Source organism: Fusarium verticillioides, chromosome 1, assembly GCF_000149555.1.
Source record: "Fusarium verticillioides 7600 chromosome 1, whole genome shotgun sequence".
NCBI lineage: Eukaryota > Fungi > Ascomycota > Sordariomycetes > Hypocreales > Nectriaceae > Fusarium > Fusarium verticillioides.
The window spans coordinates 1,057,724-1,082,962 of NC_031675.1; the positions used below are offsets into that span (position 1 = coordinate 1,057,724).

The 25,239-nt window shown below is 49.5% G+C and overlaps 10 protein-coding genes and 1 non-coding gene across 12 annotated transcripts; 4 read left to right on the plus strand and 7 right to left on the minus strand.

Annotated features, from left to right (window-relative positions):
• The first annotated feature begins 472 nt into the window (after positions 1-472).
• Positions 473-5,834, plus strand: FVEG_09624 (ankyrin repeat protein nuc-2). 2 transcript variants are annotated; one of them, XM_018898658.1, is made up of 8 exons: positions 473-897; positions 1,669-1,796; positions 1,973-2,057; positions 2,513-2,635; positions 2,702-2,752; positions 2,806-3,598; positions 3,653-5,424; positions 5,481-5,834. In XM_018898658.1, coding segments are annotated over exons 2-8 (3,009 nt in total). In that variant the 5' UTR covers positions 473-897; positions 1,669-1,794; the 3' UTR covers positions 5,664-5,834. The 2 variants fall into 2 exon arrangements, with proteins under 2 accessions (XP_018756576.1, XP_018756575.1); XM_018898657.1 differs by lacking the exon at positions 473-897 and having other exon boundaries at positions 963-1,796.
• Positions 5,818-6,600, minus strand: FVEG_09623 (hypothetical protein; the record flags this gene model as incomplete). The annotated part of the gene is made up of 2 exons (XM_018898656.1): positions 5,818-6,443; positions 6,501-6,600. The coding sequence occupies 2 exons, from the start codon at positions 6,598-6,600 to the stop codon at positions 5,818-5,820; spliced, it is 726 nt and encodes a 241-aa protein (XP_018756574.1).
• A 329-nt stretch (positions 6,601-6,929) lies between these two features.
• FVEG_09622 (hypothetical protein) lies at positions 6,930-7,993 on the plus strand. The gene is made up of 2 exons (XM_018898655.1): positions 6,930-7,213; positions 7,273-7,993. The coding sequence occupies exons 1-2, from the start codon at positions 7,048-7,050 to the stop codon at positions 7,752-7,754; spliced, it is 648 nt and encodes a 215-aa protein (XP_018756573.1). The 5' UTR covers positions 6,930-7,047; the 3' UTR covers positions 7,755-7,993.
• Positions 7,962-9,164, minus strand: FVEG_09621 (hypothetical protein; the record flags this gene model as incomplete). Its single annotated transcript, XM_018898654.1, has 1 exon — positions 7,962-9,164. The coding sequence occupies one exon, from the start codon at positions 9,162-9,164 to the stop codon at positions 7,962-7,964; it is 1,203 nt and encodes a 400-aa protein (XP_018756572.1).
• A 146-nt stretch (positions 9,165-9,310) lies between these two features.
• Positions 9,311-10,034, minus strand: FVEG_09620 (hypothetical protein; the record flags this gene model as incomplete). The annotated part of the gene is made up of 2 exons (XM_018898653.1): positions 9,311-9,734; positions 9,784-10,034. 2 exons carry the CDS (start codon positions 10,032-10,034, stop codon positions 9,311-9,313), a joined length of 675 nt encoding a protein of 224 aa, XP_018756571.1.
• Positions 10,035-10,385: 351 nt separating this feature from the next.
• Positions 10,386-13,511, minus strand: FVEG_09619 (hypothetical protein; the record flags this gene model as incomplete). Its single annotated transcript, XM_018898652.1, has 2 exons — positions 10,386-13,333; positions 13,388-13,511. The coding sequence occupies 2 exons, from the start codon at positions 13,509-13,511 to the stop codon at positions 10,386-10,388; spliced, it is 3,072 nt and encodes a 1,023-aa protein (XP_018756570.1).
• Positions 13,512-13,837: 326 nt separating this feature from the next.
• FVEG_09618 (kinetochore protein SPC25) lies at positions 13,838-15,034 on the plus strand. The gene is made up of 2 exons (XM_018898651.1): positions 13,838-14,226; positions 14,278-15,034. Exons 1-2 carry the CDS (start codon positions 14,001-14,003, stop codon positions 14,823-14,825), a joined length of 774 nt encoding a protein of 257 aa, XP_018756569.1. The 5' UTR covers positions 13,838-14,000; the 3' UTR covers positions 14,826-15,034.
• Positions 15,035-15,594: 560 nt separating this feature from the next.
• FVEG_09617 (hypothetical protein) lies at positions 15,595-18,375 on the minus strand. The gene is made up of 2 exons (XM_018898650.1): positions 16,855-18,375; positions 15,595-16,807 (listed from the first exon to the last, which is right to left on the minus strand). Exons 1-2 carry the CDS (start codon positions 17,911-17,913, stop codon positions 15,989-15,991), a joined length of 1,878 nt encoding a protein of 625 aa, XP_018756568.1. The 5' UTR covers positions 17,914-18,375; the 3' UTR covers positions 15,595-15,988.
• A 1,194-nt stretch (positions 18,376-19,569) lies between these two features.
• On the minus strand, positions 19,570-19,641 carry FVEG_16623. Its single transcript has one exon. It is a non-coding gene; the product is annotated as a tRNA-Arg (tRNA).
• A 305-nt stretch (positions 19,642-19,946) lies between these two features.
• Positions 19,947-23,204, plus strand: FVEG_09616 (dolichyl-phosphate-mannose-protein mannosyltransferase). Its single transcript, XM_018898649.1, has 5 exons — positions 19,947-20,468; positions 20,524-20,654; positions 20,708-21,260; positions 21,308-22,067; positions 22,118-23,204. Exons 1-5 carry the CDS (start codon positions 20,334-20,336, stop codon positions 22,759-22,761), a joined length of 2,223 nt encoding a protein of 740 aa, XP_018756567.1. The 5' UTR covers positions 19,947-20,333; the 3' UTR covers positions 22,762-23,204.
• On the minus strand, positions 22,048-25,061 carry FVEG_09615 (hypothetical protein). The gene is made up of 2 exons (XM_018898648.1): positions 24,864-25,061; positions 22,048-24,709 (listed from the first exon to the last, which is right to left on the minus strand). The coding sequence occupies exon 2, from the start codon at positions 23,992-23,994 to the stop codon at positions 23,230-23,232; it is 765 nt and encodes a 254-aa protein (XP_018756566.1). The 5' UTR covers positions 23,995-24,709; positions 24,864-25,061; the 3' UTR covers positions 22,048-23,229.
• Between the last annotated feature and the right edge of the window lie 178 nt (positions 25,062-25,239).

The window sequence follows — 25,239 nt, forward strand, 5'->3', positions numbered from 1 at the left end:
GAGCCGGTCCGCCTGTCGCTCGAGCACGGGGTCGGATACGGGACGGTCATTGGATGTGCGGATCGTTCAACGGACGGCTTGAGATTAGCGGATGCTTGTTCGGGACCTTATGCTTGATGGTGGTGTATCTTCCGAGTGGGTGATGAGTGGTGGTGATCTGTTAGGGGACTAGCTGGGCGGAACAAGTCAGCGACTTGAACTTTTGAAATGCCCCGCCATCCAATGCTGGTAACGTCGTGGGACCATGAGAGTCGTGATCGAGTCGAGAAAGAGGAGAATGAGCAAGTAAAAAGGGAACTATTCAAGGCACGAGGTCATTTACTGCTTAGACCTAGGGAGTTGAGACGCTATAGACAGTCAATCTATGTCATTTTGTGTCCCCGCTTCTTTCTTTTTGGTGAATGGTTCCATTACCATTTTGGTTGACCGTCTCGTTGCAAGAGCCACTCACTGGGCTGAGCTTGTGCTTTCCTTTATTTACCTACCTACCTTAGAGCATCCATCCATAGAGGGGCAGATTTTTGGTTCCCATCAAGTTCGTCTTTTGACATAATAAAAAAACACCATCACCACGACGTTGATTATATTCTGAGGTCCTTTCTTACCGAATGCAATTGGAGGTCTCACTATTGGAAAGAAGAAATTGTTGTTGTTAAAATCACTTGCCGTTTTTGAACACGCCCTGGATCCACGTCACGTCGTCTTGAGTCAACTTACGAAACTCAACAACCTTAAGCCAGTCCAGCCTCGTCTCAGTGGACTCTGCTCCCTTCAAGGCTCGACACATAACGAACAGGGCCCTTTGACAGGCCTGGAACAATCAAAGAACACCTTTGATTTGACTATCGGTCTGTGCTTTACTGACTGAGTCTCTGAGAGCAAGTGCCTCGGCTTCTGGTGAGTGAGGATCTCCAATATCGTATCCAATCCAATCCGATTCAACCCTGCCTTACCCTTCACTCTCATGATTCTATTGAACCCTTACCCATAAACTGCATCTCGTTTCTATGCACACACACTTGGAGGCCACGCTATTCGCGAGCGTTTTTTTTCGTCAGCAGTTCACGCCCTCTCTCACGCCGCTGGCTCAGCCAAAGTGATGGCATAGACTCTGGTCAAGGTACCCCCCCACGTGCCCTACAGGAGTCGATCTCGGACGTCGTCTAAGGATAACCGGGCTGTCGGGTGATGGGTCAAGGCCCAAGCAAAGACCCTGAAGAAACCGGGCGTTTATCGTGTGTGTGTCACTCTATACATGACAAGCTTGTGCAAGAGAGGAAAAGAGAAGTGGAATTACTTGGAAAACAAGTGGTTGCTTGCGCTGCTGTGAAGAAACGGGACGCATCCACAGGGTCTCAACTCACACTCCACCGGGGCTCTTCAACAATTCTGCCTGGGTTGAGCTGATCTTGGTCTGACTTTGACATGCACCTTTAATGCCTGGCTCATCTTTCATGTGCATCTTTATGGAGCTTCTCAAAGACCCCGTTCCTTGCTCTGGTCTCTGTCTTGCTTGACCTGGTCATGTCTCCGCTGCTGGCTGTTTGTTCTCTATTTCGTTACCTGCCTACCCTCCCCTTCAACACCGTACTGTTGCACATACACACAAAACACACGCAAGATACCACACGGACGCTGTAACTGACACTGAAACTCGCATATTTCCAGCCACACATCCTCGCTCACTTCTCCCTCCAAGCAACGATCGCTAAGTCAACCATTCCTTCTCACCTATCCGCTCCCTCGTCTGCTCTCTAAGTCACCAAGAGCTCCCACGGGCGCCCACGCCGCAGCATGTAAGATATATCCGTACTTCCTTGCTCCTTGTTCTATGTCTCGAGTTGCCCAGCTCGCAGTGGTTCAGGAACCCTTCAAGAACCCACTCTGAGCCGGAAGCTCTTCAGAGACTAATGGCAACTCTGCCGTCATGGTCTGTACTTTGAGCACATGGCTTACTCACATTCTGTTATAGGAAGTTTGGCAAGCAGATCCAGAAGCGTCAGCTTGAGGTGCCTGAATATGCTGCCAGCTTTGTCAACTATAAGGCCCTGAAAAAGGTACGCCCATGCCATTCCCTCCCCTGTTAACCTTTTCGTTCCTGCCACCGAGAGCCCCGTCCATCTACCGACTCCGCTGTCATCTCCCACGCTGCAGTGCTCGGTCCACTATCACTTTTCAAGGCCCTTACAATCCTTCCTCTTCCAGCTGCTCGGTCTGCATTTCTCAGCTCTGGTTGCCAACTGGCTTCTTAGTTTCCTATTCGTGTCCCTGCCCTTGCCCTTGCTGTTCCCACTGCCGTTCTGGGCTATCATTCTCCGAGTATTTGCCCTGCTTCATTCGCAGACCCCATCACCTTGGGGTATGAAGCATTGTGCAGTGTGACAGTGGCTGGCCAAAAGCAATTCCTTGTTTTTCCACTCGTCATCCTCTACCCATCCACGTTTCTTCATCGCCACCAGTTTGCATTTCGACCAACTCTTGGGACTTCTTCCACTGACATGCCGCCATGTAGCTCATCAAGAAGCTGTCTGCGACCCCTACCCTAACCTCACAGAACGATGTTCTCCGCTCGGCCACCCCTGTGGATTCCCAGGCCGCTCTCCAGGCCAATAAAGCAACCTTCTTCTTCCAACTGGTAAGTTCACTCAGGTGTTACGCCTTCGTCATGAACATCCCGACATGGTTGCTAAATGAGGAACAGGAACGGGAACTCGACAAGGTCAACGCCTTCTACCTGCAGAAGGAAGCTGAGGTTTGTATCACGTCCGAAACATAACAACGGCACATGCAGCTAACATACCGTAGCTGAAAATTCGCCTCAAGACGCTCCTTGATAAGAAGAAGGTGATACAGTCTCGTCATGGCATCTCTCGGCGCTCAGCCAAGTTCACTACCCTCGAGGAAGGCTTCCAACAGTTTGCTACCGACCTCAACAAACTTCAACAGTTTGTCGAGATCAACGGTACTGCTTTCTCAAAGATTCTCAAAAAGTGGGACAAGACATCAAAGTCCAAGACAAAGGAGCTTTACCTCTCGAGAGCCGTCGAAGTCCAGCCATTCTTCAATGCTACGGTAATAAGCGAGCTTTCTGATCAGGCCACCACAAGTCTACAAGAGCTCGGTGCTTGGTCGGATGGAATCCAAGTGAACTTTCAGTCGGGGCACGTGGTGACCTCGCAGCATTTCGTCGGCACTGATGAAGGGGACGCAGACACACTGCTACTTGATACTGTTATCACAGGAAACCTCGAGTCCTTAAAGGACCTTCTTCAACGGATGCGCTCCGCCAACGACACTGGAGATGGAGATAGCTCGTTGATGGAAAGGCTCACGCGGACCTTCTTAGCAGCCATCTCAGAAGCTCCACAAGAGTCCCTGCGAGTTCTACTCGACACAGGTCTCGTTGATCTCCACTCTTATGATGATATCAATGAGAGAAATTGCCTGCACCAAGCTGCCATCTATGGCAAGCAGTACGTCCTGGAGTGGGGCTTGTCAGTCAATGTTGTTGTGGATAGAACAGATGTCTATGGCCGGGTTCCTCTGCATTATGCCAGCCTTCACGGAAGATTGGAAATGCTCAAGGTCCTCTTGGACGGTAAGTTTCTGAACAATGTTTGTGTATTGATTTAGTTGGCTGACTACCGTGTAGCAAATCAAAAAACCATCGACCTCATCGACCACGACAACTTCACCCCCTTGATTCATGCTATTATCCACGGACATCTCGACTGCATCGAACTTCTCCTTGCCAGATCTGCACGTATCGATCCGTTTTCTGATTCGGATCATGTGCCCTTGAACCTCGCTTGCGAACATGGCTCGGTGGCCGTGGTTGAGATGCTGTTGAAGCATGGGGCCAAGATCTTGCCTGATGCTGAAGGCCTTTACCCTCAGCATCTCGTAGCAAGGGCTGGCCAAACCTCAGAACTGCTCCTACTCCTCAAGCAATATGGCGCTGATCTCGACCAAATTGATAAACTTTATGGATGGACACCACTAGTACATTCTGCAAGCGAAGGCAATGTCGACTGTCTTCAAGCACTACTCAAGGTCGGGGTCGATGCAAGCATCGTGGATGAGAAGGACCTTCCAGCCATGTACTATGCTGCTTGGGAGGGACACCTTGCGTGTATGAAATTGCTAACCCCATTCAACACACGACCACGAGCCAGTCCCTTCATGGTGCAGCCTGCCTTGGGTCCTATGGACTCAAGTACAGCGCCTCTGCCCATGTCTCTTGATCCCGATGCGATCCCCGAACTCGAACTTCCTCCTCCAATCATTCCTCTGCGCCGATACGGACACAACTTCCTTGACACAAAGACAGTTGTTCAGATCTCTTTCGGAGATTTCGAGGAACAGCCCCTTGTCTTCTTCCAGGATGGAAAATACCCTGCCGCTCGCCTCACGATTTCTTCAAAGGTTTCGGATCTTATACCGAAGAATATCATTCTGCCTTTCCAAGAAGACACTCGTATGGTATCCTTCCAGGTTGACAACTTGGATACTTTCAGTCTCGATATCGACGTGTTCCCCACATATGGCGCAAAGGTTATTGCCAAGACGGTCGCCCTATCAAGCATCTTCAAGGGACTACAAGGCTCTTCGGCATGTTGTTTGCCATTGTTTGATCCCCGCCTTCGCGCCATTGGACAGATCAGCTTCACTGTGCAGGTCATCAAGCCATTCCAAGGGCAGCCTCTGGAGATTACCGACTTTGAAACCTACTGGAAAGCAACAAGCCAATTCAACCAACCAACTAGCGCTATTGTCACTGGATCGAGCCTCTCGGGCGATTATGTAAGGCTATTTGTCCAATATACCAGTGACGGTGTCCCTGTGCTCTGGCCTAGATGGACAATAGCCTGCGGTGGCCTTGATATTCCTGTCTGCAGATTGACTCTGGAACAATTCACTTCCATGACTATCAGGAGCAACAGCCGTGCAGAACTCCCCAACTTGAAAACCAAGTCAGCTGAAAGCATGGCTGAGGTCTATCACATCCTTGCGACGGTCGGTGTGACACTTCAGGAAGCACTTTCTTTACTCAACCCTGGAATGCATGTCAATCTACAAGTATTGTACCCAACTCCCGAGGAAGAAAAGGCCTTCTCGCTTGGGCCTGCTTTGGATGTCAACGTGTTTGTCGATTCAATCCTCAACATTGTGTTCGAGCATGCGCGAACACAACGTGCACAGGCTCCTGATGTGGTCCGATCGATTGTATTCAGCAGCTTCAGCCCTCGACTATGTACGGCCTTGAATTGGAAGCAGCCCAATTTCCCTGTTTTCTTGTGTAACGACCTCGGACGAGAGGAGACCTCGGGACCCAGTGGAAGGCGAAGTACCTCCATTAAGGAGGTTGTGAGAATTGCCCAAAGCAATAACTTCATGGGATTAATATGTTATTCTCGACTACTGGTATGTTGAAACTACGCTTCTCTGCTATTGACAAACTCTTTGCTGACTGCCAATAGGACATGGTACCTGCACTGGTAGATGCTGTCAAGTCTCATGGGCTGGCTTTGGTGACAGACAAGTCATCGGACTCACCGGATGCGAGCCCAATGACTGATCCTTTCCCACGACCACCCAAGGGCGTCGATGGAGTTCTGAAAAGCCATGGTATTTTGCGTTTCAATGATTCAATAGACATGTAGGTGGCTGTAATGAGACATGCCCGAATAACGACTGAAATGGCCGGGACGGATAGAAAAAGAGGGATCTGAAGACATGCGTTGATCGGATAGAACTATTCTCCACTGTGTATTTGTACTTGTCATACCAAATTAACTAAATGCTTGATAATTATGATTAGGCACCTTTGTAGTCATACTTGAGCGACGACAACTCCTTCTCGGGGTCAACACTACCCATGACCATCTTTGACACCAGAATAATACCATAGACCACCAAGGGCAAGTATCCCATTCCGGGCCATACGGCTTCACTTTTTGTTCTGCCTATTGCCCAGGCCATCAAAATCAAAACTAGGCCGAGACCCAAATTTAGGTAGGGCAGATAAGTTTCGAGGGGCGACCTTCGTTCGACGTAGCTGAACGAACTCCTACGTTGTCGTGGCCTACCACGAGGTACATACGGCACATCGTCTACTTCGTCCTCATCGTCATCGTCGTCAAATACGCCTGAAGACTCCCTTGTTGATAGGGATGGTGGGCGAGTGGGTCGCGGAGTTCTGGGCTTTGCCCAACTATCAAGAAATGGAATTCCTGATGATGCTGGTGGTTGGTGATGAAGCAAATATGCCGTGGAGAAGAGAGAAGTTAGGCTGAGGAGAGCGAGAAGTGCTGTAGGAGGGTTTATGAGGGCGGGAAGATAGGGGATGGTTGCTAGAAGGGGTATGGCAAGGAGGAAGCGGCGAAACTGGATATCTCGAGCGGCATTTTCCGCTGCGAGCTGATTGATATAGTCTTCTTGTTCTAATGCTAGTGTTAGATGTGCATTTTGAGTATTTTGCTAAGACTGTTATGGTATACCTTGTTCATCCAAAGCTTCAGGCTGTGAGTCTGTAGAGTCTTCCTCTGGATAGTGAAATGTGCGCCTCAAACGGGCTGTCGTTCCCCGATAAGCAGGCATGATAAAGTCGCTAAGACCCGACGGAAGACTTGATCTGAAGAGAAAATATACAGTATTAAGAATAAGAAACAGTTGAGGCCAGGTTGTGATGCAAGAGCCTGTCTTTCGTCAGTCACATGGTAAAACTGTCCACGAGGTTGCAGTGAGGCTCAGCCTTATGACGCCACACAGGCCCTTGCCCCACCTAAGGGAGGAAAACTCAGGACCTTAGCCCTAGGTGATGAAAATATCTAGGTAATCTTAGCCTTGATTTAGGTGACTTTGTGCTAAGTTTATTTTGACACCCTGCATCAAGTTTCAGTGTTTTCTTGCTCCACAAGGCCCACCTCCACTGAGCAACATCGGATCGGCGTCCGGCAGCAAAATTTCGCCGATATCGAGCAATTGAGAGCCTCAGCTGATCAACTCCCACTCAGTTGAATACCAGAAATTAAGCCCAAAATCACCATGTCGCAACAACTAGCGCTACCTCGGATCGTCCGACGACGCTTGGCGGCTGTTCTCAATTCAAGAACTGTCACGTTGAGACCTGCGCAGAGAAGATGGATGACTCCCGCACCGAAGCCTGGAGATGGGCCCATGATGTCGAGGAGGGCGGACCGAGAGCTTCCAGGTACGGATAATTGAAACCCGATAAGCAATCGAACTATACTGACACTTGTGACTGTGTAGATGTAGCTGATGTGACATTCCGCTGGCGCCGTACTTTCCCCATCTTCCTCTTCATCATGGCCGCTTCATCAGTCGCCATCTTCAACTACCAAAAGATGTCCTCACCCGTCGTCTCCTCGACACTCTACGCTCTACGAACCAACCAAGATGCTCGCGATATCCTTGGTGATGAGATCTACTTCAAGCATCAGATTCCCTGGATCCACGGCGAGATGAACCAGCTTCACGGCCGTATCGATATCTGGTTCTCAGTACGAGGCACAAAGGGCGAGGGTGTCATGCGCTTTGCTAGCAACAGACCTAGCAGCAAGGGCTTCTTCTCAACTACAGAGTGGAGTCTTACCATGAGCGATGGTACGAGGTTGGATCTTTTGGACAATGGTGATCCTTTCAAGGCGCTCACTGGAGGTGTTGAGGATCTTCCTGCTGTAGAGGAGGATGCTCCTACAAGAGGATTCCGAAAGCAGGTCGAATACAAGTGAGGCATGATGGGCCACTCAAAGGGAACATGGGAGGCGAGCATTGTTGTTGAAATGAATTTGATAACCCTGGGTACTCCGGTTGTAGTCGAATCTGTACAGTAGATGGTGTGTGTGTGTGTGTGTGTATAATACAAAAAGCCCGCTTATGATCTCTCCCATTTTATCATACGTAGTACAAAGTCCCTCTTACATCCATGGTAAAAGTCATTAGTCTTGAAGCTGCGCCGCTTCTCTCTCATTCTTCAGCTGAAGATGCCTTTCCCGTGCTGCTTGGAGCTTAGCCTCATGATCAGGGTTGCGCTCTAGTAGAGTAGCCAAAGCAGCTTCGCGATGAGGTTGAGGGGGAGCCTTTCGCTTCTTGGCGTCTTGGAGACGAACAACACGGCCCTTGGGACCGGCAATAGGTCCACCGACTAGCACAATACCCAAGTCGTTATCCACCATCATGACCTTGAGGTTCTGCACTGTGACGAATTCGTTACCCATACGACCAGGCATCTTCTTGCCGGGCATAACACGACTACCACTGCCCTGCGAAGGACCTGTTGTACCGATTGTTCGATGGTTCTTGGAGTTACCGTGCGAAGCTTCCTGACCGGAGAAGCCGTGACGCTTCATACCACCAGCGAAACCCATACCCCGCGATCGGCCCTTGACATCGACGTACTGGCCCTTCTTGAACCAATCGGGAAGAATCTGAACACCAACGGGAAGAAGACCAGACTCGTTTCGGACCTTGAACTCGGCGAGCTCAGCCTTGGGGGCAATGCCCTTGGCCTCGTAGTAACCCAGCAGTGGGCTTGTGACGTTTCGACCATCACGCGAGCCCGCACCAATCTGCACAGCCCAGTAACCGTTCTTCTGTCGAGTCTTGTTGGCGACGACCTGGACCTGATCGAGCTGCAGCACAGTACAAGGCACACGGGTCTTTCCAACAAACACACTAGTCATGCCCTTCTTGGTAGCAAGGACACCCGAGCGCAGAGGCGTAGTATTCTCCCGACGCTTCAGCGCAGCAGCAGGACCGCTCGTGAGCGCAGGGAGGCCGGAAGAAGGCTGGTTGAATCGCTTGTGCTTGCTGCGAGGAGGAGCCGTGGTCCATCCATACTTGATACCGCGGGTAGCTGTGAGCGGGAGGAGGAGAGGCCGGGCGGCGACGGCGCAGGGCCGTGGGAGGGCCAGGCGAATTGGCAGACGGGGAGGCATATTTGGTAATGAAGGCGGCGTGTCGACGGCGGCGGGTGACGCTGTCGAGGAGAGCAATTGGGCCGCCGTGGGTGGGATTGAGGGCGATGGGTCGGATCGGTTGATAGTGGTGAAAGATTTTGGGTGAGGTTGAGATACTGGAGAGCTTTTGCAGCACCCGGAGAATTCCCGGCTAGCATTGGCTGTGGTGAAATGGCACGACATTCAAGACGAGAGATGGATAGATGAAATAGTTTAATGAAGCGGTTTAAATATAATTTTTATTTGATTTTTATGAGACTTTATCATTCAATCTCTCTATTCAGTCTTTTTTGGTAGTTGTTGAATACTGTCGTTGACCTTCATCACCTCTAAATCCCAGGACCCCTCCCTCCAATGCCGCTCCCCATCTGATTCACACTCGTCCCTTTGAGTTTATGATCTCCCGGGTTCGCAGCAGCCTCGTAGATGATGTTTGCAGGCGCTCGTCCAAGTTGAGTCCATTCGCCTTTGAAACCAATATACGAGATACGGGTCACATCCTCATCGCCATCGCCAAAGTTGTCCGCAAAGAAGAGCACCAGCCGCTGCACCTTTCCAAACAGGGCTCTCTTCACTGGAATCTCTTGTAGATCACTTGTCTGAGAGAGTTCGAGGGTTTGAATAGAATCTGACTCCTCGGCGGCTGCAAAGTCGAGATCATCTCGGTTGATGAAGAGATGGAGGGTTTTGGGGGCTGAGGCCGAGGGGGATGTGCGGATGAGGATGGAGTGAAGCTTGATCTGGGCCGTAAATCTGGTACAGTTTAGTACAACATTTGTGTATAAGATGGGGTTTCACTTACGGCACTATCATGAGAAGCTGCTCATCAACATCACTCTCTAGCTCAGGCTCAACGCTGAGCCTTTCTTGCCACGTCTTCTTGACGATTTTCTGACCAGCATCTCGTTGGGCTTCATTCAGAGTGACAATGTGATCAAAGTTGATTTGACTGTAGAGTGAGAACTGCACTGCTGGTGTGATGTCGTCGGAGTGATCATGCTCATGGTCGTGGTCGTGGCCATGGCCAGAATGTTCCTCATGGCAGTGAGACATGATGTCAAATTGATCTGAATAGTCCTGAAATGAGTAATTCGTAGAAGTTGGTTTTGTGACTTTTCAGTCAAGCTCGTGGTGATGGTTGAGTTGATGTCGGTTGTAAGTCAAGTGAACCATTAACAATTGAGGATGACGTTTTAGCACTGGGTCCCCTACATAAGCGCCCAAGCCAGGATATCATGAACATTAATAACAGACTCAAGGTCACACAACCAAAACAACAGGTAGAAACAACCAATCTTCATGATTTCCCGACTAGCAATTAAATGATAGCAATTATATATGTCATGTATATCATCAATAACCCTGAATGTATAGCCAATACTCCTGTAATTCGCTTCGCTTGCTTCATCTAAAACCACTCTTCCTCTTATTCTTCTTCGCCTTCTTCCTATCTCCAAAGATGCCCGATACAGGCTGGCTCATAGCAAACGATGGCCCAAAGAGTCCTTGACTCTGTGACGATGAAGGTATGCCTTGCTGGCTCGACATTGTCTGAGGTGTGGGAGCAACAGATATTGGTGGCAGCGCCATAGCCTCTTCTCTCCGAGGACGCATCGGCGAAGACATGGGGTTGCCCGCTGTAGTTCGCGCAGAGGTCCTTATGGCCTTGGGGTCCCTTCCATCTCTCATAAACGGTGGAAGTTTGTACTTGTCGTTCTGGGCCTTTCGCTTGCTTTCGATCCTCTGCAGTCGTGATCTTGCGTCGTCAAACTTCCTGTCGGTCGCAACGGCAACACTAGATATATAATCATCTGTGCTGACACCACGCTCAGTGGGCCAATATGATAGCACGTTTGACGGTTTGACGTTTTCCATCTTGTCCAATCTCAATGATGGCGCGAGGAGCTGGAGTCGTCTGATCGCTGCATCATCAGTGTTATTTGGTGTCGCACTGAGAGGCGATGAAGGAATTCCACCTTCTGATGACTGCGATGACTTGATTCGAACTACACTCGACTGAGTGGGCTGAGTTCGTCCACCCTCTTCCCGACTTGCTGGTCCTAGAAGAGGCACATCTTGTACCATGACTCCAGCTGTTGCCAGAAACATATCCTTAGCTAAGTCTGCGATCCATCCCCTTATTATTTCCTCCTCTTGCTGGGGTATTCTTCCCTCCAGCGGATCAAGCCAAAGATCAACGTATGTTTGGTTAAGATGCGACAGGCTGACGAGTTCCCGAATCCACTCTTGCGAGGTCTGTCTTCCGAGTTGCGTCACGACCGTTTGTCCATCATTGCCCGCAAACAAATCAAGCATATCGGGTTGTGTTTCGTGAAAACCATTTCGTAAATCCATTGGACCAAGCTCGTCGCCGATTTCTTTCCAAGTCTTTAGGGGCAGTCTCCCTTCAGCTACCCCCTCAGTGATATTCTCCTGAATAGCTGAGAGTAGAGCGGGGGGTATATCATGAGAACTGTCTGAAATAGCCAGCAAGTTCTGTTGAAGAGAACGGCACAAGCCATCCAAGTTCAAGCTTATGGGACCAAAAACAGCAGATGCTCTGCTCTTCAGCTTGTCGAGGTCCTTGCATCGATTGTTAGGCTTTACCACATGCTTTATATCTTCATCTGCCATGCCTTCTGGAAGCACAAACGTGCTGCCCATATGTCTAATGAACTGTTTTCGTTTCTTCTTCCAGCGCTGCGCTTCGTCGGACTTGTTACGTCCAACCCGCCCAGTAGGTAACGTAATCTGCATATTGCGATCTTTGATTGAGACACAGATGCAGTATTGCACACCCAAATTCTTGCTTAGGATGCTGCCTTGGTAGAATTGAACTCCTGCACGGTGATAATCGGCCCCAAGGCCAGACGAAGCATCCCCATCCCGCGTGAGCTTGACCGGGTGAATTTCGAGTGTTTGAATATCACCACTGGCCGGTTCGCCCTTTTGAGGAAGAGTGAGCGTGTCACGATGCCAACAAGGAAGGCCACTTGTCTTTGACTGCCCAAACCAGTAGGTTTGAAGTCGTCTGTGAGTCGGAGAAAAGACAAACACCATAGCAATTTCTTGCCCACCTTCTGAGGTAAGGCACGTTGTCATTCGCAATCCTTCTCTGTCCAATAAACGAGGGCAGGATATCAGAATAGTCGGGTTTGGTCCGTGCTCCTCCTCCAGCGTGCTTTTCGTAAATAAGTTAATCCAGTAAATAGTGCGCATAGTCAAGACGAATATGTGATTCTGGTCGGCTGGACTGACTCTGATGTCAAGAATTGCATCAGGCTTGGACTTTGGACGAGCCAACAACGAGAGTCGAGGCAGAGCTATGTGCGACACGAGATCGATGACTTCATACTTCTCCCTGTTCCAGATCAGTAGATGACTGAATCGGCGTACAGATTCTCTAGAGTTATCAGCACTTTGTGAACCATCTTCCCAGAAACTGTCCACTTTGGCTGTGCCGACAAATAGAACCCCGTGCTTTTCAGCAGGATGCTCTGTCGTAGAGGGCAATTCATTCAACAACCCATCCGAGATATGCCCACATGAGTAAGGCAAAAGTCGTGTTTTCAGCTTATTCCCCCCTAAGATGTCCCATATTGACCAATATCCGCATTCATCGATGATGGCGATCTGTGGTGGCAGGCCCTTGGAACTTGGATTGAAAGCGACATCCACCTGCGCGTTACCACCAGTCGACTTATGCGAGATGGTCAGGATCGGTTTAGGATCGATTCGCGACAGCCGTGGTTGATGAATGATGGGATCGGAAGCGGACGACTGAGCTACCGGAACCTTGTGATACTCTGGATGGAGTATCGTGGTCGAAGTTTGCTTTTGAACGATGAGCCAGCGGGTGGCATCATATCGGGTAAGACTGGTTGCGAATTTGACTTGAGAGATTGGCAGACCATCGCTGGCCCAAATGGCCTCTTCCTCGGGATCATCAGGGTCTATCACTGAGGGTTGAAGAGTCGTGCGCTTGTCGTTCCCCCATTTCCATTTCGATTGATCGATCCGAGCTAGTCTAAGCAGCTCTCCTGACTCTCCCGTGGCAGCCGCAAGCATGGGTGACCCAGCGATTCTCGAATGATCCGACACATTCGTCATTTGGCCGATAGCAAGTAATGGCTGATCGCTAACTTCGCCCTCAACTTTTGAGTAGCGATTCATGTTCTCCTGTAGAAGTTCTGATAGCGCCGAGTTACCCATGAAGGCTTCGGGATGAGCTTGGAGTAGCCATCGCTTTTGAACTCTTCTTTCCTGCCACAGGTTGGACGAGATCTCTGGAGCAGGAGTTTTTGAAGGCGGGTATAACTCTGCTGAAGATCCAACAACCTTGAAGTGCGGCGCTAGACGACTTTGTAAGTATTGCGATGCGCGCATAGCGATTGTATAGAACTCACCTTCAGCAGTTACGCGACTGGTGTGAAAAGCCCCAGGTTGCGCAGTCGCATTCTCAGGTGGTATGTAAGTAAGACTTCCTACGTGACCGTGTATCAGGTCCGTAAGTCGCCTGGTCTCAGCCATTTGGCCCAAGTCTTGATTTCCAATATGCTGAAATTTTGGCCGATTTTCCTTTCTTCATCGCGAGATGGGCTAGTACAGGCGCAAGAGAGTCTCGAGCGGGAGTCAATGGTATTTGAAGCACTAAAAAGGCATCCTATGTCATATGAGGTCATGCGATGAGGAATTTGGCTGCGAAAGCTGAAATGTATCTATAGAAGAGAAGTATCGGTGAGTATAAGTAGACGTTGAAAGTAACGAGATGCTCAGCGCATGCGATGAGAAGTGAAGCTTTCGACGGCCCCACGTGGCGGTGCAAGCGAGGAGCGCCACATTTATTTAGTCGACCGAGCAACGCAATTTCGCGGTGTAAATACTACAATATATCCATGCATGCATGAGAACAATGCCCAATTTATGTCTTCATGATCAATCCCATTTACCCTAGGGAGCAAGATTCCGAAGCCGAAAGCAACACCAGACAAACCACTCCACGATCCTAAGTCATACGCAATGGCTACCGACTTTCAGTCCTCCCTATCCGCCAGCATGCGACAGAGCATGGCCCCCGTCGGCCCCTCTGTCGCAAACCAGCTGCCCAACATCAACTTTGGCTTCGATGACCTTCGCGATCGCATGGCAAAGTTCACAGCCCGATTCGATGCTTTCATTGAAGAGGGCCGTAAGCGCGTTCTCGAAGAACGCAACCAGTTTCGCATGAACGTTGCTGAGCTTCAAGGTATGCCCTAACATTGATGGCGCATATGATACATTCTAACCACTACATTAGAGGATCAACGCATGAAGAAGCGAGACATCGAAATCATTCAAGTCAAAACCTCGACGCACCAACAGACAATCGAGAAGGAAGAGGCAGAAACGCGCGAGATGGAGAGCGCTATCAACTCCCTCGCTGCCCAGCGCGATAACCACCTCGCAACCCGCAACAGTCTCAAGGCTGAAATCGCACAAACACAAGCCGAGATCGAAGCCCGACTTGCCGCCCAGCGCGAATACGCTCAACAGCAACAAGCACAGTCTCGTTTCAACGTCCCCGAGCTGGACTTTTGGATCACCAACCTCTGCCTCAAGATTGAAGGCGCTGGCCACGACGATCGTCTCAAGTTTGTGTACACGCATATTGACGAGAAGGACTGGGAGCGTGAGGCTTGGTTTGAGCTTGTTACAAGCTCGCGCGACTACGATGTGAAGCACTGTAGGCCTAAGATTGAGCGGGAAAAGGTTGAGAGGGTGCTTGATAAGCTGAATGAGACGAGGGAATTGGTTGTTCTGCTAAAGGGCATGAGGGAGTTGTTTGTGGAGGCTATGAAGACCTGAAGAGCTGATTGATGGATTATGCTGCGACGACCGTTTATGTGCGACAATGCTGTTTTAAGAACGATAATTATACCTTGGATGATTGTTTTTGTTTGAAATAACCTTTGAGTTTATCTCAGATCCATATATCTTGGGACTGTTTGCTCAAGTGGTATCCTAGATGCTGATTATATTTACAACAAGATCATGTTGAAGATCGAAACTTGAACTATATTATCATGCTGAAATATCCTTCTAAAAACCCAGTAGCCATGCCGTTTCTCGTGACAATTTTGCTGTTTATTGGGTGTCATGATGTCTATCAGCCCAAGCCAGACCGCGACCCGCGTCTCCCCGCCATGATCAATTAAGTTAACCTCCACATCCATTTCTCTTCATACACCATATTAAACCCGCCATCGACCGCCATCATGCCTGAACCAGATAAGCACGCCGCTGCGCAACAAGCCGTAGATATTCTCCATGAGATCTCTACTATCCTAGTACGACAGCTCATCCATAAAACAACACGCGTGAAAACCTGACCGCTGACTTGAGACTACAGAACTGTCACCTTGATCGCCGGACTCTATCAATCTGCATCTCCATGATTGAGCGTGGAGTGAATCCAGAGGCTTTAGCGGTGCGTAATCTAGCTTTCCTTGTTTACGAGTTGAAAGAGTTTCTAATATGTATTTTCCGTGCAGCAAGTTATCAAGGAACTCAGACAAGAGGCCCAGCAACCTGCAGCCGCGGCGAGACGACGTTGAAGTGAGCGGGATGAACTCTATACAGAGATTCGACATGAATTGAATTTGGAATTACGGAAATATCGTCTCGGTAGGCGTTCATAGGGAAATGCTTTCACTTAACCGGCGCAATCAAGACTCTGCCAGAATAGAGATTTTGTTGTACTCAATGCCCTAGGTACATACTCAAACAATCATGCTACCTTACTTTGTGTCTGTTGAATCTTATCCAGAAACCCAAGGTCAACGCAGAATAATAAGCGCCCAAGATGCAGACCACCAACCTAGTCACATCCCTTCGTACACATATAATAGTCAGTCAGTAGCCTCCAACTGATGCCCCCGCCGAGTTAATGCAGTACCCCCCAAACGCCTTGCAGTAAAAGAACCTAGCCAACCATTTTGAATTTTTATATCATGCTGTTTTGTGATTGCTCATCGATGTCCAATAAGAACAATTTCGTTTTCGTCTTCTTCGTCATCATCGTCGTCTTCCTCTTCAGCGTCCGAAAGTGTGTCGCTGAGATCATCCAGTTCAGAGTCTTCGTCATTCTCTGATGCATTGTTGCCACGGTTGCGAATTCTCCAAATCCCAAGGATATCGTCCTCGGACTCTTCGTCTGGTGGTAGGTGTGCCATGATCGAGTCGAAACCCATATTGCCAGGGGACACTGATCGTGCAACTCTATCTGGAGCGCGGTATTGGGCCTCAACACCGTGAGACGAATGTCTGCGCCTGTTTCCCACTGCGATAGGTGCTCGGTTTCCGCTCACAGATCCAGAGGCATCCCGTCCAGTTTCCACAATCGGTTGCATTTCAGCAGGTGCTTGTGATCCTGCCCGGTCCCCTCCCACGATATTCAGTTCTACCGTATTATATGACCGGCATATGGAGCATTTCAGACCCAACCAGTGATATCGAACAGTACTCTTTCCGGAGCAATCGTTGCACAGAATAACGGCAGTGGTGTCGCGGAACTCCGGTGGCATGGGCTGAGTCTGGATGGCAACATCCAGATTTCGGAACTGACTCTCCATGTTCGTGAGACTCTTATTGCAGATCGGGCATTTGTATGACACTTTCATATGCTGTTCGTAGCACTTCTTATGAATACTATGACCGCAAGGCATGAAGACCACAGGCCGTGGTGAAGTGAAGAGGTACTCGCCACAGATGGGGCAGTCGCAATCTGTTGACCTCTCGATACATTTGTGAGAGCCCTCAATTGAGGTTGAGATACATGCTCGACAGGTCTACAGCTAGTCAGTAACACCTATCATAGAGGCATGACTGTTCTCACCTTGCAGTGAAAAAAGTCCCTGCCGAGGCCCATGCCTCGACGACAGATACCACAGTCGTTACAGTGGTAAATGGGTTTACTTTGGCGGTTCTCCCATAAGTGACAAATATCGCAATAATAGTATGCCGACAACTCGCCGCAGTTGATGCACATATCCGATGCCTTCTGTGGTGTTGCACAAAGCATGCAGAGCATGTTCCTGGTTTCTGTACGGATGAGGCTGTGATCTTCGTTCGCATCGTGGCAGAAACGACAGGTATACCATTTCTTACATGTGAAGCACTGGAGCTTGACGTTTCGTTCGTAGTGTTGGCATCCAAGAGGTTGTTCCGTTTCTGGTACTACCTGTAAAGGTTCCACTGGAGTCTCACTTCCATGTCGTTTCGGCGGCTTCATAGGTACATACGTCGGTGCTTTGTCTTCCTCGCTCAGGATAAATATTTCCTCATCCGGTTGATTCTGCCAGAACTTCAACGGCCTCGATACTGGCGACGACGGTGACTGCGATAGAGATACATCCAAGCCTTCACCACTCTCGAGGATCTTCTTCACCAGCGGTACTGTCTTGGATGACTTATATCCTTCCAACAGAATATCGTGGATTAACCGCGCTTTATCATTTTGGGGTATGTCTTGGGCGTTGATCGAATGGATCCGGGATCGCAACTCGCGCATACCATCATCTTCGGGAATTCGACGAGAGCTGAGCGGGCTCAGAGCGACCCCTATATGATCGCGGGGAGGAGCTTCTTGGGACATGATTGGAACTGGTTCGGGTTCTTCGACTCTTGTTTCTTGGGTCGAGACGCTGAGGGGTCTGGTGAGGGGAGACTCGATGATCGGCACCGGTGCCGGCTCAGGTGCTGGCAGAGGTACAGGTACAGATACAGATACAGGCGCAGAGACAGGACTATCAGGATGACCGGAATCGCTCACTGCGTCAGCGTGTTCGGTCGAGTCGCCTCCATCGCCAGTGAAGGTAGATCGCGAGATTTCGGAAAATCGACGAGCCTGACGCAAGACAGGGTTGATGAGAAACTCTGAGACGAGGGAAGACATCAAGTTGGTAGGTAGGTTAGTTGGAGTGGAGGCTTAAAGTAAGTTGGCAAGAGGGAAAGGCCTAAGCGGCGATCCAAGATACCGTACGGGCGCACTAATAAGATAGAGGAGCTGCTTGTTGGGACCTGTACTGTATTGTACTGTACTGTACTTGCGCCGATACTGATACAGTGGAGGAGAGAGAAGGATGATAGAGAACGACGCTGAAAGAGGGGATCTGGCAAGGTAGAAGAGAACTGCAATGTAGGAATGTACTGTAGCAGTGAGGAGAAACGGTAACGGCACAGGACCAGGCGCCTCTAGACAACGGAATGACGAGAGACTGGAGAAGCCAGAGACTACGGCGTCTCTAGCTCTGTTCCTCTGACTTTAGACTGGAGTTGGATGACATAAGGCGATTTTGTTCCCCAGTGACATTCAGTGGAGTTTTCCGAATAGCGGACGGGAAGCGGAGAATATGCAGTAAGTGCAGCGTTTGGAGCGATCAGAAGGGGAACATAGGGGCCGTTTTTTAGCATGTGACTGTGGATTGTGGTTCACAGAAGGCCTCCGAGTCTATTCCGTTTATACAATTGTCATTGGATATCAAAGATTGACTGTTGGCAACAAATTCAATCCCGTCGGTTTGCCAATTCAAAATCGACGGTTTCGCCTGCAGCCGTTGGAACCCCAACTAACATTTCTGTCAGTTCGATAAGTACAAGGCAAGGCACGCTCCGATTACGGGAACGGATCAAACCGCATGTTGTCGTAACCTCGATCAGACGAGGATTCGGATATATAGGGAATGTAGTGGGGAAATTGAACGAGAGGCTAGGGGAGGAAACAAAACTCAGAATCTGGATCCTCAGTGACAATAATACTTAGGTAACTTAGTGTAAGTTTAGAATGAGTTTAGTATAGATTTAGGATACCCTTTGCTGAGTTTATTTTAACGCCCTATATCGAGGTCCGGTGTTTTCTTGCCCCCCAAGGAGAGGCATAGGAATAGGATCAATGGTGCCAAAGACGGTAAAATACGGTGGGACAAATTGAATTCGGCGGTCAATCTCTTGGTTTCAAGCTATCTGTATAAGTGAGGCACAGATAAGATCGGGGTATGTTCCGCTGAAGCCGTCAGGCCAGGGAGATCCTTTCTGGACCCTTTGGAGTGCATCCGTCGAGACTGTACGATGCTGAGATAGTTTATAGTCCTGAAACTCAATTAATGAAATTGTATTTGAAGGCCATTCACTCTGAACTTATTTGTGTTTCATAACGAACCGTGGGTCCTGGAACGCCTTCGGCTCTGCATGTCTCTCTGTCTCTTCGCTTGCGTAGGGAGGTTGCAGAGATGGACGTCATTAGTAGAAGACAGCTGTCTGATAATCAATGTCTCATTGCCTGAAGAGGTTGCATTCAGAATCAAGAACATAAAGAAGCATGTGATCGTCGACAAAATGATATTAATTTTATCGAGCAAGATAGGATATGCCAGTGTAGTAGTTCTTACTACTGGCATTGAGACAAGAGGCGCCTTTAGAATTTAGCTGTTCATTGCTGACTTAACAACTGCTGCGCCGTTTCACTTTATCGATTACATTCGAAACAAACACCTCAATCAAGGAAGCTTCAGAAACAGATTCAGATTCAGATCGAGAAACAGCAAAAAGAAAATGATCACGCTGGGGATCGAACCCAGAATCTTCTGATTCGTAGTCAGACGCCTTGCCATTGGGCCACGCGACCTCGAGTGTTTCTTATCACTTTCGTTCACTCACAAGTACATGTTGCTGAACCGCCTGAACTGACAAAGAACGGCGCCACTTTTTTGAATTTCATCCCTGGATCCCTGTAGCTGATTGCCCCTAAAACATTCAGTGCAACGCGCTATCGAAAACGGGCATGGGAGCTGGAAGGGCTGGACTAAGCTGAGGTGGGGGTAGTATCGAGTCTATCGACTGGTCGGGAGCTCACGCCAAGGGGAGCCGTACGGGAGCAGCTGTTTAGCGTGGGTGACGACTCGCCCGTAGAGCATATGTGGCATTTCAGGGGACAGATTGGAAGAGATTCACTGTCGTGTAATATTCTTCCTTAGAACCACCACAAGCCGATCCGGTTCAGTTTCGTTTCTTTGGACTCGGGCATCTCCAGTTCTTTTTTCCTCTCCTGGTTCTTCTTCTTCTTCTTTTTTTTTCCCTTCCGACTTGTGTTTCTCTTCTATGATCACAGGATTCTAGATAACGGCTCCTTCGTTGAAGCTGGTGTTCCTCCCTCCCAGGTTCCCTTGAGTCTCGACAGCTCGTCCAATCTTTTTTTCCCTTCTCCCTTCTGTCGAGCTTACTTCGCCAACATCAAGCCCCTTGGGCCCTCATCAAATCATCCATTTTACAAACATCGCGACTTCTACTTCGAACCGGTATCTATACGATTGAATAATCATGGCTGCCGACAAGGCTGCTGTCGCCTCAGGCGCTGACCTAGGCGATGGTCTGAGACAGCGTCCTGTCGCTGGACAAGCTAACCTGCAAGTCCCGACTCCTCAGCCTGAGGACAACAAGAAGCTTGTCAAGAAGGTACTGCACCTGTCTGTCGAAGAAGTGCCATTGAACGATACTGACCACACCTCAGGAGCCCTCATTGCTTCAAACACTCGACCAGTGGGAGGTTGTCATTGCCCCGCTGATCTTCACTCTCCTGGCTATCTTCACTCGACTCTACAAGATTGGTATCAGCAATATCGTTACTTGGGATGAAGCTCAGTATGTCGAATTGACTTTCACCGTCCCGCGAACCTTTTCTAACGCTCCAATAGCTTCGGCAAGTTCGGTTCCTACTATATCAAGCATGAATACTACTTCGATGTCCACCCTCCTCTTGGCAAGATGCTCGTCGGTCTCTCTGGAGTCCTGGCTGGCTACAACGGAACATTCGAGTTCAAGTCTGGCGAAAAGTACCCCGAGGAAGTCAACTACACCATCATGCGCATCTTCAATGCGGCTTTCGGTATCTTCTGTATTCCTCTTGCTTACTACACTGCCCGTGAGCTCAAGCTTCGACGTCCTGCTGTGTGGCTCGTTACTCTGATGGTTCTTTGCGAGAACTCTTACACCACTATCAGCCGTTTCATTCTACTCGACTCCATGCTGCTATGCGGTACCGTGGCCACCGTCTTCTGCTGGTCCAAGTTCCACAACCAGCGACACAACAGCTTCGAGCCCGAGTGGTTCTTCTGGCTCTTCTTGACTGGCCTCAGCATTGGCTGTGTCTGCAGTGTCAAGCTTGTTGGTCTTTTCGTTACCGCTCTCGTTGGTCTTTATACCATTGAGGACCTCTGGCGAAAGTTCGGCGACACCAAAATGCCTGTTGTAAGTAGTATCACGACTGACATCTGTGCTTTTCTAACCATCCATAGACCACTCTTGGTGCCCACGTCATCACCCGTGTTGTTGGCCTCATCGTCATCCCTTTCCTCATCTATCTCCTCTCTTTCGCCCTGCACTTCGCCATTCTCGACCGCTCCGGCCCTGGTGATGCTCAAATGAGCTCCCTCTTCCAGGCTAACCTCAAGGGTACCCAGGTTGGAAAGGACAGCCCTCTCGAGATCGCGATTGGTTCTCGCGCTACTATCAAGAACATGGGCTACGGTGGTGGTCTTCTTCACTCTCACGTTCAGACCTACCCCGAGGGTTCCAAGCAGCAGCAGGTTACTTGCTACCACCACAAGGACACCAACAACGATTGGTTCTTCTACCCTAACCGCCGAGAGGAGGACTACAACCCTGAGGGTGATCTCCGATTCATTGGTGACAACTCCGTCATTCGACTTATCCACGCTCAGACTGGCCGCAACCTGCACTCTCATGACATCGCTGCCCCGGTCACCCGAGGCCATAAGGAAGTTTCCAGCTACGGTAACCTGACTGTTGGCGATGACAAGGACCACTGGAAGGTTGAGGTTGTTCGTGATTCTGCTTCTCGCGACCGCAGCAAGATCAGGACTCTTACCACTGCTTTCCGTCTCAAGCACGAGGTCCTTGGTTGTTACCTCCGAGCTGGCAACGTCAACCTTCCTCAGTGGGGTTTCAAGCAGATTGAGGTTACTTGCACCAAGGAGAACAACCCTCGTGACACCTACACCCACTGGAACGTAGAGGCTCACTGGAACGACAAGCGTAAGTAATGAAGAAAATGATGTAGACTCGCTCATGCTAACTTTTTATAGTCCCTCCCGCCGAGGCTGGTGTCTACAAGTCCCCATTCTTCCACGACTTTGTTCACCTGAACGTCGCTATGATGACCTCCAACAACGCTCTGGTCCCCGATCCTGATAAGCAGGACGACCTTGCTTCCAAGTGGTGGCAGTGGCCTTTCCTTCATGTCGGTCTCCGTATGTGCGGGTGGGGTGATGATATCGTCAAGTACTTCCTCCTCGGTAACCCTCTCGTCTACTGGGGTTCTACTGCTTCTCTTGGAATTGCTGGCCTTGTCATCGTCTGGTACATTCTTCGATGGCAACGAGGTGTTAACGATCTCAGCGAGAACGAGATTGACCACATTCACTACGCGGCATTGTACCCCCTTGCCGGCTGGTTCCTTCACTATCTTCCTTTTGTTATCATGGCTCGTGTTACTTACGTGCATCACTACTACCCAGCTCTCTACTTTGCCATTCTCAACTTTGGCTTCCTTATTGACTGGTTCACTCGCAACCGCAACAAGACCATCCAGACCATCGTGTATGGCATTCTCTACACCGTCATTATCGGCCTTTACATTTACTTCATCCCCATTTGCTGGGGCATGACTGGCAACCACAAGCAGTACAAGTACATGAAGTGGTTCGACAACTGGCGAGTCACCGACTAAGGGGTTCATCAATGTTTTGAGCAATCTCTTTTTATCTTGATCACACAGTGATCCAGACGAGCTGTCTCATGCATCGCCATGCAGACGTGTTTTGTATTGTTCGATTTCGAAAACGTGCTGCAAGGATATAGAATTGGGGAACTCATGTAAAAGACGGGTCGCGGGATTTGTTGGGAAATCAAAGCAAGGAATGAAGGAGGAAAAAGACGAAACAGGATCAACGGAATAAGGCAGTTACGGATGGATCTTGTTTCGGTAATGCTATGATATTGTCATTTCTGTTGCCCTTAATAAAGGTGGCCTCGGTAAGGCCAGCAATGTATTATGCATTATTGTGTACAATTCATGTTGAGCTTTTCATACACTTATTCCATGATGACGACGTTTGCTGGCTGACTGGGTATCATGATGCGTCGTGTGTCTGTAGATCATTTGTGTCCTCCTCTTCGCATTGTCTTGGGTTATCCTCTAACAGCAGCCACCTCCCGCTGACTTGTTGGCATCTCCAGATAGCTTGACTTGGCGATTTCCACCAGCCCCTGCACCCTTGACCCCGGATCTTCTGTCGTTAAGATCGTACTTGCCCGCCTGGATGTTGTTGTATATCCTCTCTGCTACCCGCATGAAAGCCTTTTCCACATTCTCGCCACTCTTTGCGCTTGTCTCGACGTATTCCATAACGCCATTACGCTTAGCCCACTCCTCTGCCTCCTCGCGTGTGACCTCACGCTTGTTGTCCTCCTGTTGTGTCAGGTCTGCCTTGTTACCAACCAGGATAACCACAATATCGGGCTCGGCGATCTGTCGTAGATCGTTGAGCCAGTCTGTAACATGCTGAAAGGTTTGCTTTCGAGATAGGTCGAAGACCAACAAGGCACCGCTTGCGCCTCGGAAGTAAGATCGGGTGACAGACTTGTATGTCTCCTGGCCAGCTGTGTCCCAAAGACTAAGCTTCATATGCTTCTGGGGTGTGTTGGAGTCATCCCGAGGAGGTTCAGGAAGACCGTCGGCTTCTTGGTCCTTGTTATCGGGGTCTGAAGAGTTGGCAGCGCCAATTTTTGAGTGCGGAGGGCCGACGGGGACGATACGGGAGCCGAATTCAACGCCAATGGTGACGTCGTGATGAGGCGAAAAGCGTCCTTCGCAGAGACGGATGGTAAGACTAGACTTGCCGCATCCTGAGTCGCCGATGCAGACGAGTTTGGCGATGTAATCCCACGGTGTGGTCGACATGGGAAGAGACTGAGAAGGCTGATGAGAATTGAAGAGGAGAGGTTCGTTGGAGAAGAGCTGATCGATGGGCTTGGTTTCCGCGAGCTGAAAGAGGATGGAGTTAAGCACGTGCAAGCTGTCCTTCGCGGTGGTGCGACGTCAAACCCGAGGTACAAAGTAAGATAAGAGAAGTATCTGATTCGGTGATGCTGGTGTTTCGCGAACGTGACTTGGTAATGAGAAGGGATGGGTTGTAAGTGGTAGAAATTTAGGGTTGGAGGAAGCTGGTGGTTTATCTGAGGGGAGCTAGAAGCTAAAGGTGGCTCGGGGCGGGCTAAGTTCAGATTTAGAGATGGCGATAGACACGAAATGACGATAAGAGATCAAAATAGTGTAAGTGAGACAAGTGTTGTGTTTGTACAGATCACAATTAGTAGAAATAATAGAAAATAGAGGGAACTGGAGAGTAGTGCAAGTCAGATGTTGGAGCCTGTGGCTATGGTTTGAGATGCTGAGCTGTCACGAGTTACAGCATTGTACGACACAAGCAGGCAAGCTAACTCAGTGAAGCAACTCGGCAACCAAACAGATCAGATCAGATCCAGTATCAGTGGAACCTCGAGGGTGCTTTGGTGCTGCACCTCGTGCCTGAAGGGCCCTCTCCGAATGGGGATTAGAGGTTTCTTGGTGGTTATCGGTGACGCAAGGGGAATGGATCGATATCGTCTTGTTAGTCCTTTGGTCTCTGAGGTCAGTTGATGCGTTTTGTCTTTGATAAGTACGTATAAGTGAATGTATCAATACTATCTTTGAGAAAAGAGTCGTTTGATCTGTTTCTTTGATACGGGAAAAGTCATCTGTCGCTGTGTTTGATATCGCAAGCAACTTGCCTCCGCGTGAGAACTGAGTGAGACTCAAGAGATCTTCAAAGCGTCACAAGACCAAGCGAAGCTTGATTCAACTTGGCAAGTAGCGACGAGTCAAGAGAGTTTCAAAACAATCTTGATGGTGTGAATGAGATACGGGTTACTCATCAACAAAGACCATCACCATCGCAACTCTTTGGTGGCAACAACATGCAGTCAAAGAATCGTCAACGAAGTGGAGTTGAAGGCTAAATAAACGAGAGTGATTGCGTGCATCTTCGGAGGTGCAATACCTCACGTGAAGGTATCTCAAGCCGCTCTTTGACTCTAGCTGGTACTTGTTAGACATGTCGTGTGCCTCAACCCCACGGCTGCCTGTGGCGCCTGAGGTGCTCGCGTC

Bases quoted from the DNA above. Each gene is read 5' to 3' on its own strand.
- FVEG_09624 (XM_018898658.1), top strand. The intron at 2,058-2,512 runs GTACGCCCATGC...GCCGCCATGTAG, and splicing joins ACTATAAGGCCCTGAAAAAG to CTCATCAAGAAGCTGTCTGC. The intron at 3,599-3,652 runs GTAAGTTTCTGA...ACTACCGTGTAG, and splicing joins GCTCAAGGTCCTCTTGGACG to CAAATCAAAAAACCATCGAC.
- FVEG_09622 (XM_018898655.1), top strand. From the start codon at position 7,048: ATGTCGCAACAACTAGCGCTACCTCGGATCGTCCGACGACGCTTGGCG. The intron at 7,214-7,272 runs GTACGGATAATT...GTGACTGTGTAG, and splicing joins GGCGGACCGAGAGCTTCCAG to ATGTAGCTGATGTGACATTC.
- FVEG_09618 (XM_018898651.1), top strand. From the start codon at position 14,001: ATGGCTACCGACTTTCAGTCCTCCCTATCCGCCAGCATGCGACAGAGC. The intron at 14,227-14,277 runs GTATGCCCTAAC...CCACTACATTAG, and splicing joins GAACGTTGCTGAGCTTCAAG to AGGATCAACGCATGAAGAAG.
- FVEG_09617 (XM_018898650.1), bottom strand. From the start codon at position 17,913: ATGTCTTCCCTCGTCTCAGAGTTTCTCATCAACCCTGTCTTGCGTCAG. The intron at 16,808-16,854 runs GTGAGAACAGTC...GACTAGCTGTAG, and splicing joins GGGACTTTTTTCACTGCAAG to ACCTGTCGAGCATGTATCTC.
- FVEG_09616 (XM_018898649.1), top strand. From the start codon at position 20,334: ATGGCTGCCGACAAGGCTGCTGTCGCCTCAGGCGCTGACCTAGGCGAT. The intron at 20,469-20,523 runs GTACTGCACCTG...ACCACACCTCAG, and splicing joins ACAAGAAGCTTGTCAAGAAG to GAGCCCTCATTGCTTCAAAC. The intron at 22,068-22,117 runs GTAAGTAATGAA...AACTTTTTATAG, and splicing joins GGCTCACTGGAACGACAAGC to TCCCTCCCGCCGAGGCTGGT.
- FVEG_09615 (XM_018898648.1), bottom strand. From the start codon at position 23,994: ATGTCGACCACACCGTGGGATTACATCGCCAAACTCGTCTGCATCGGC.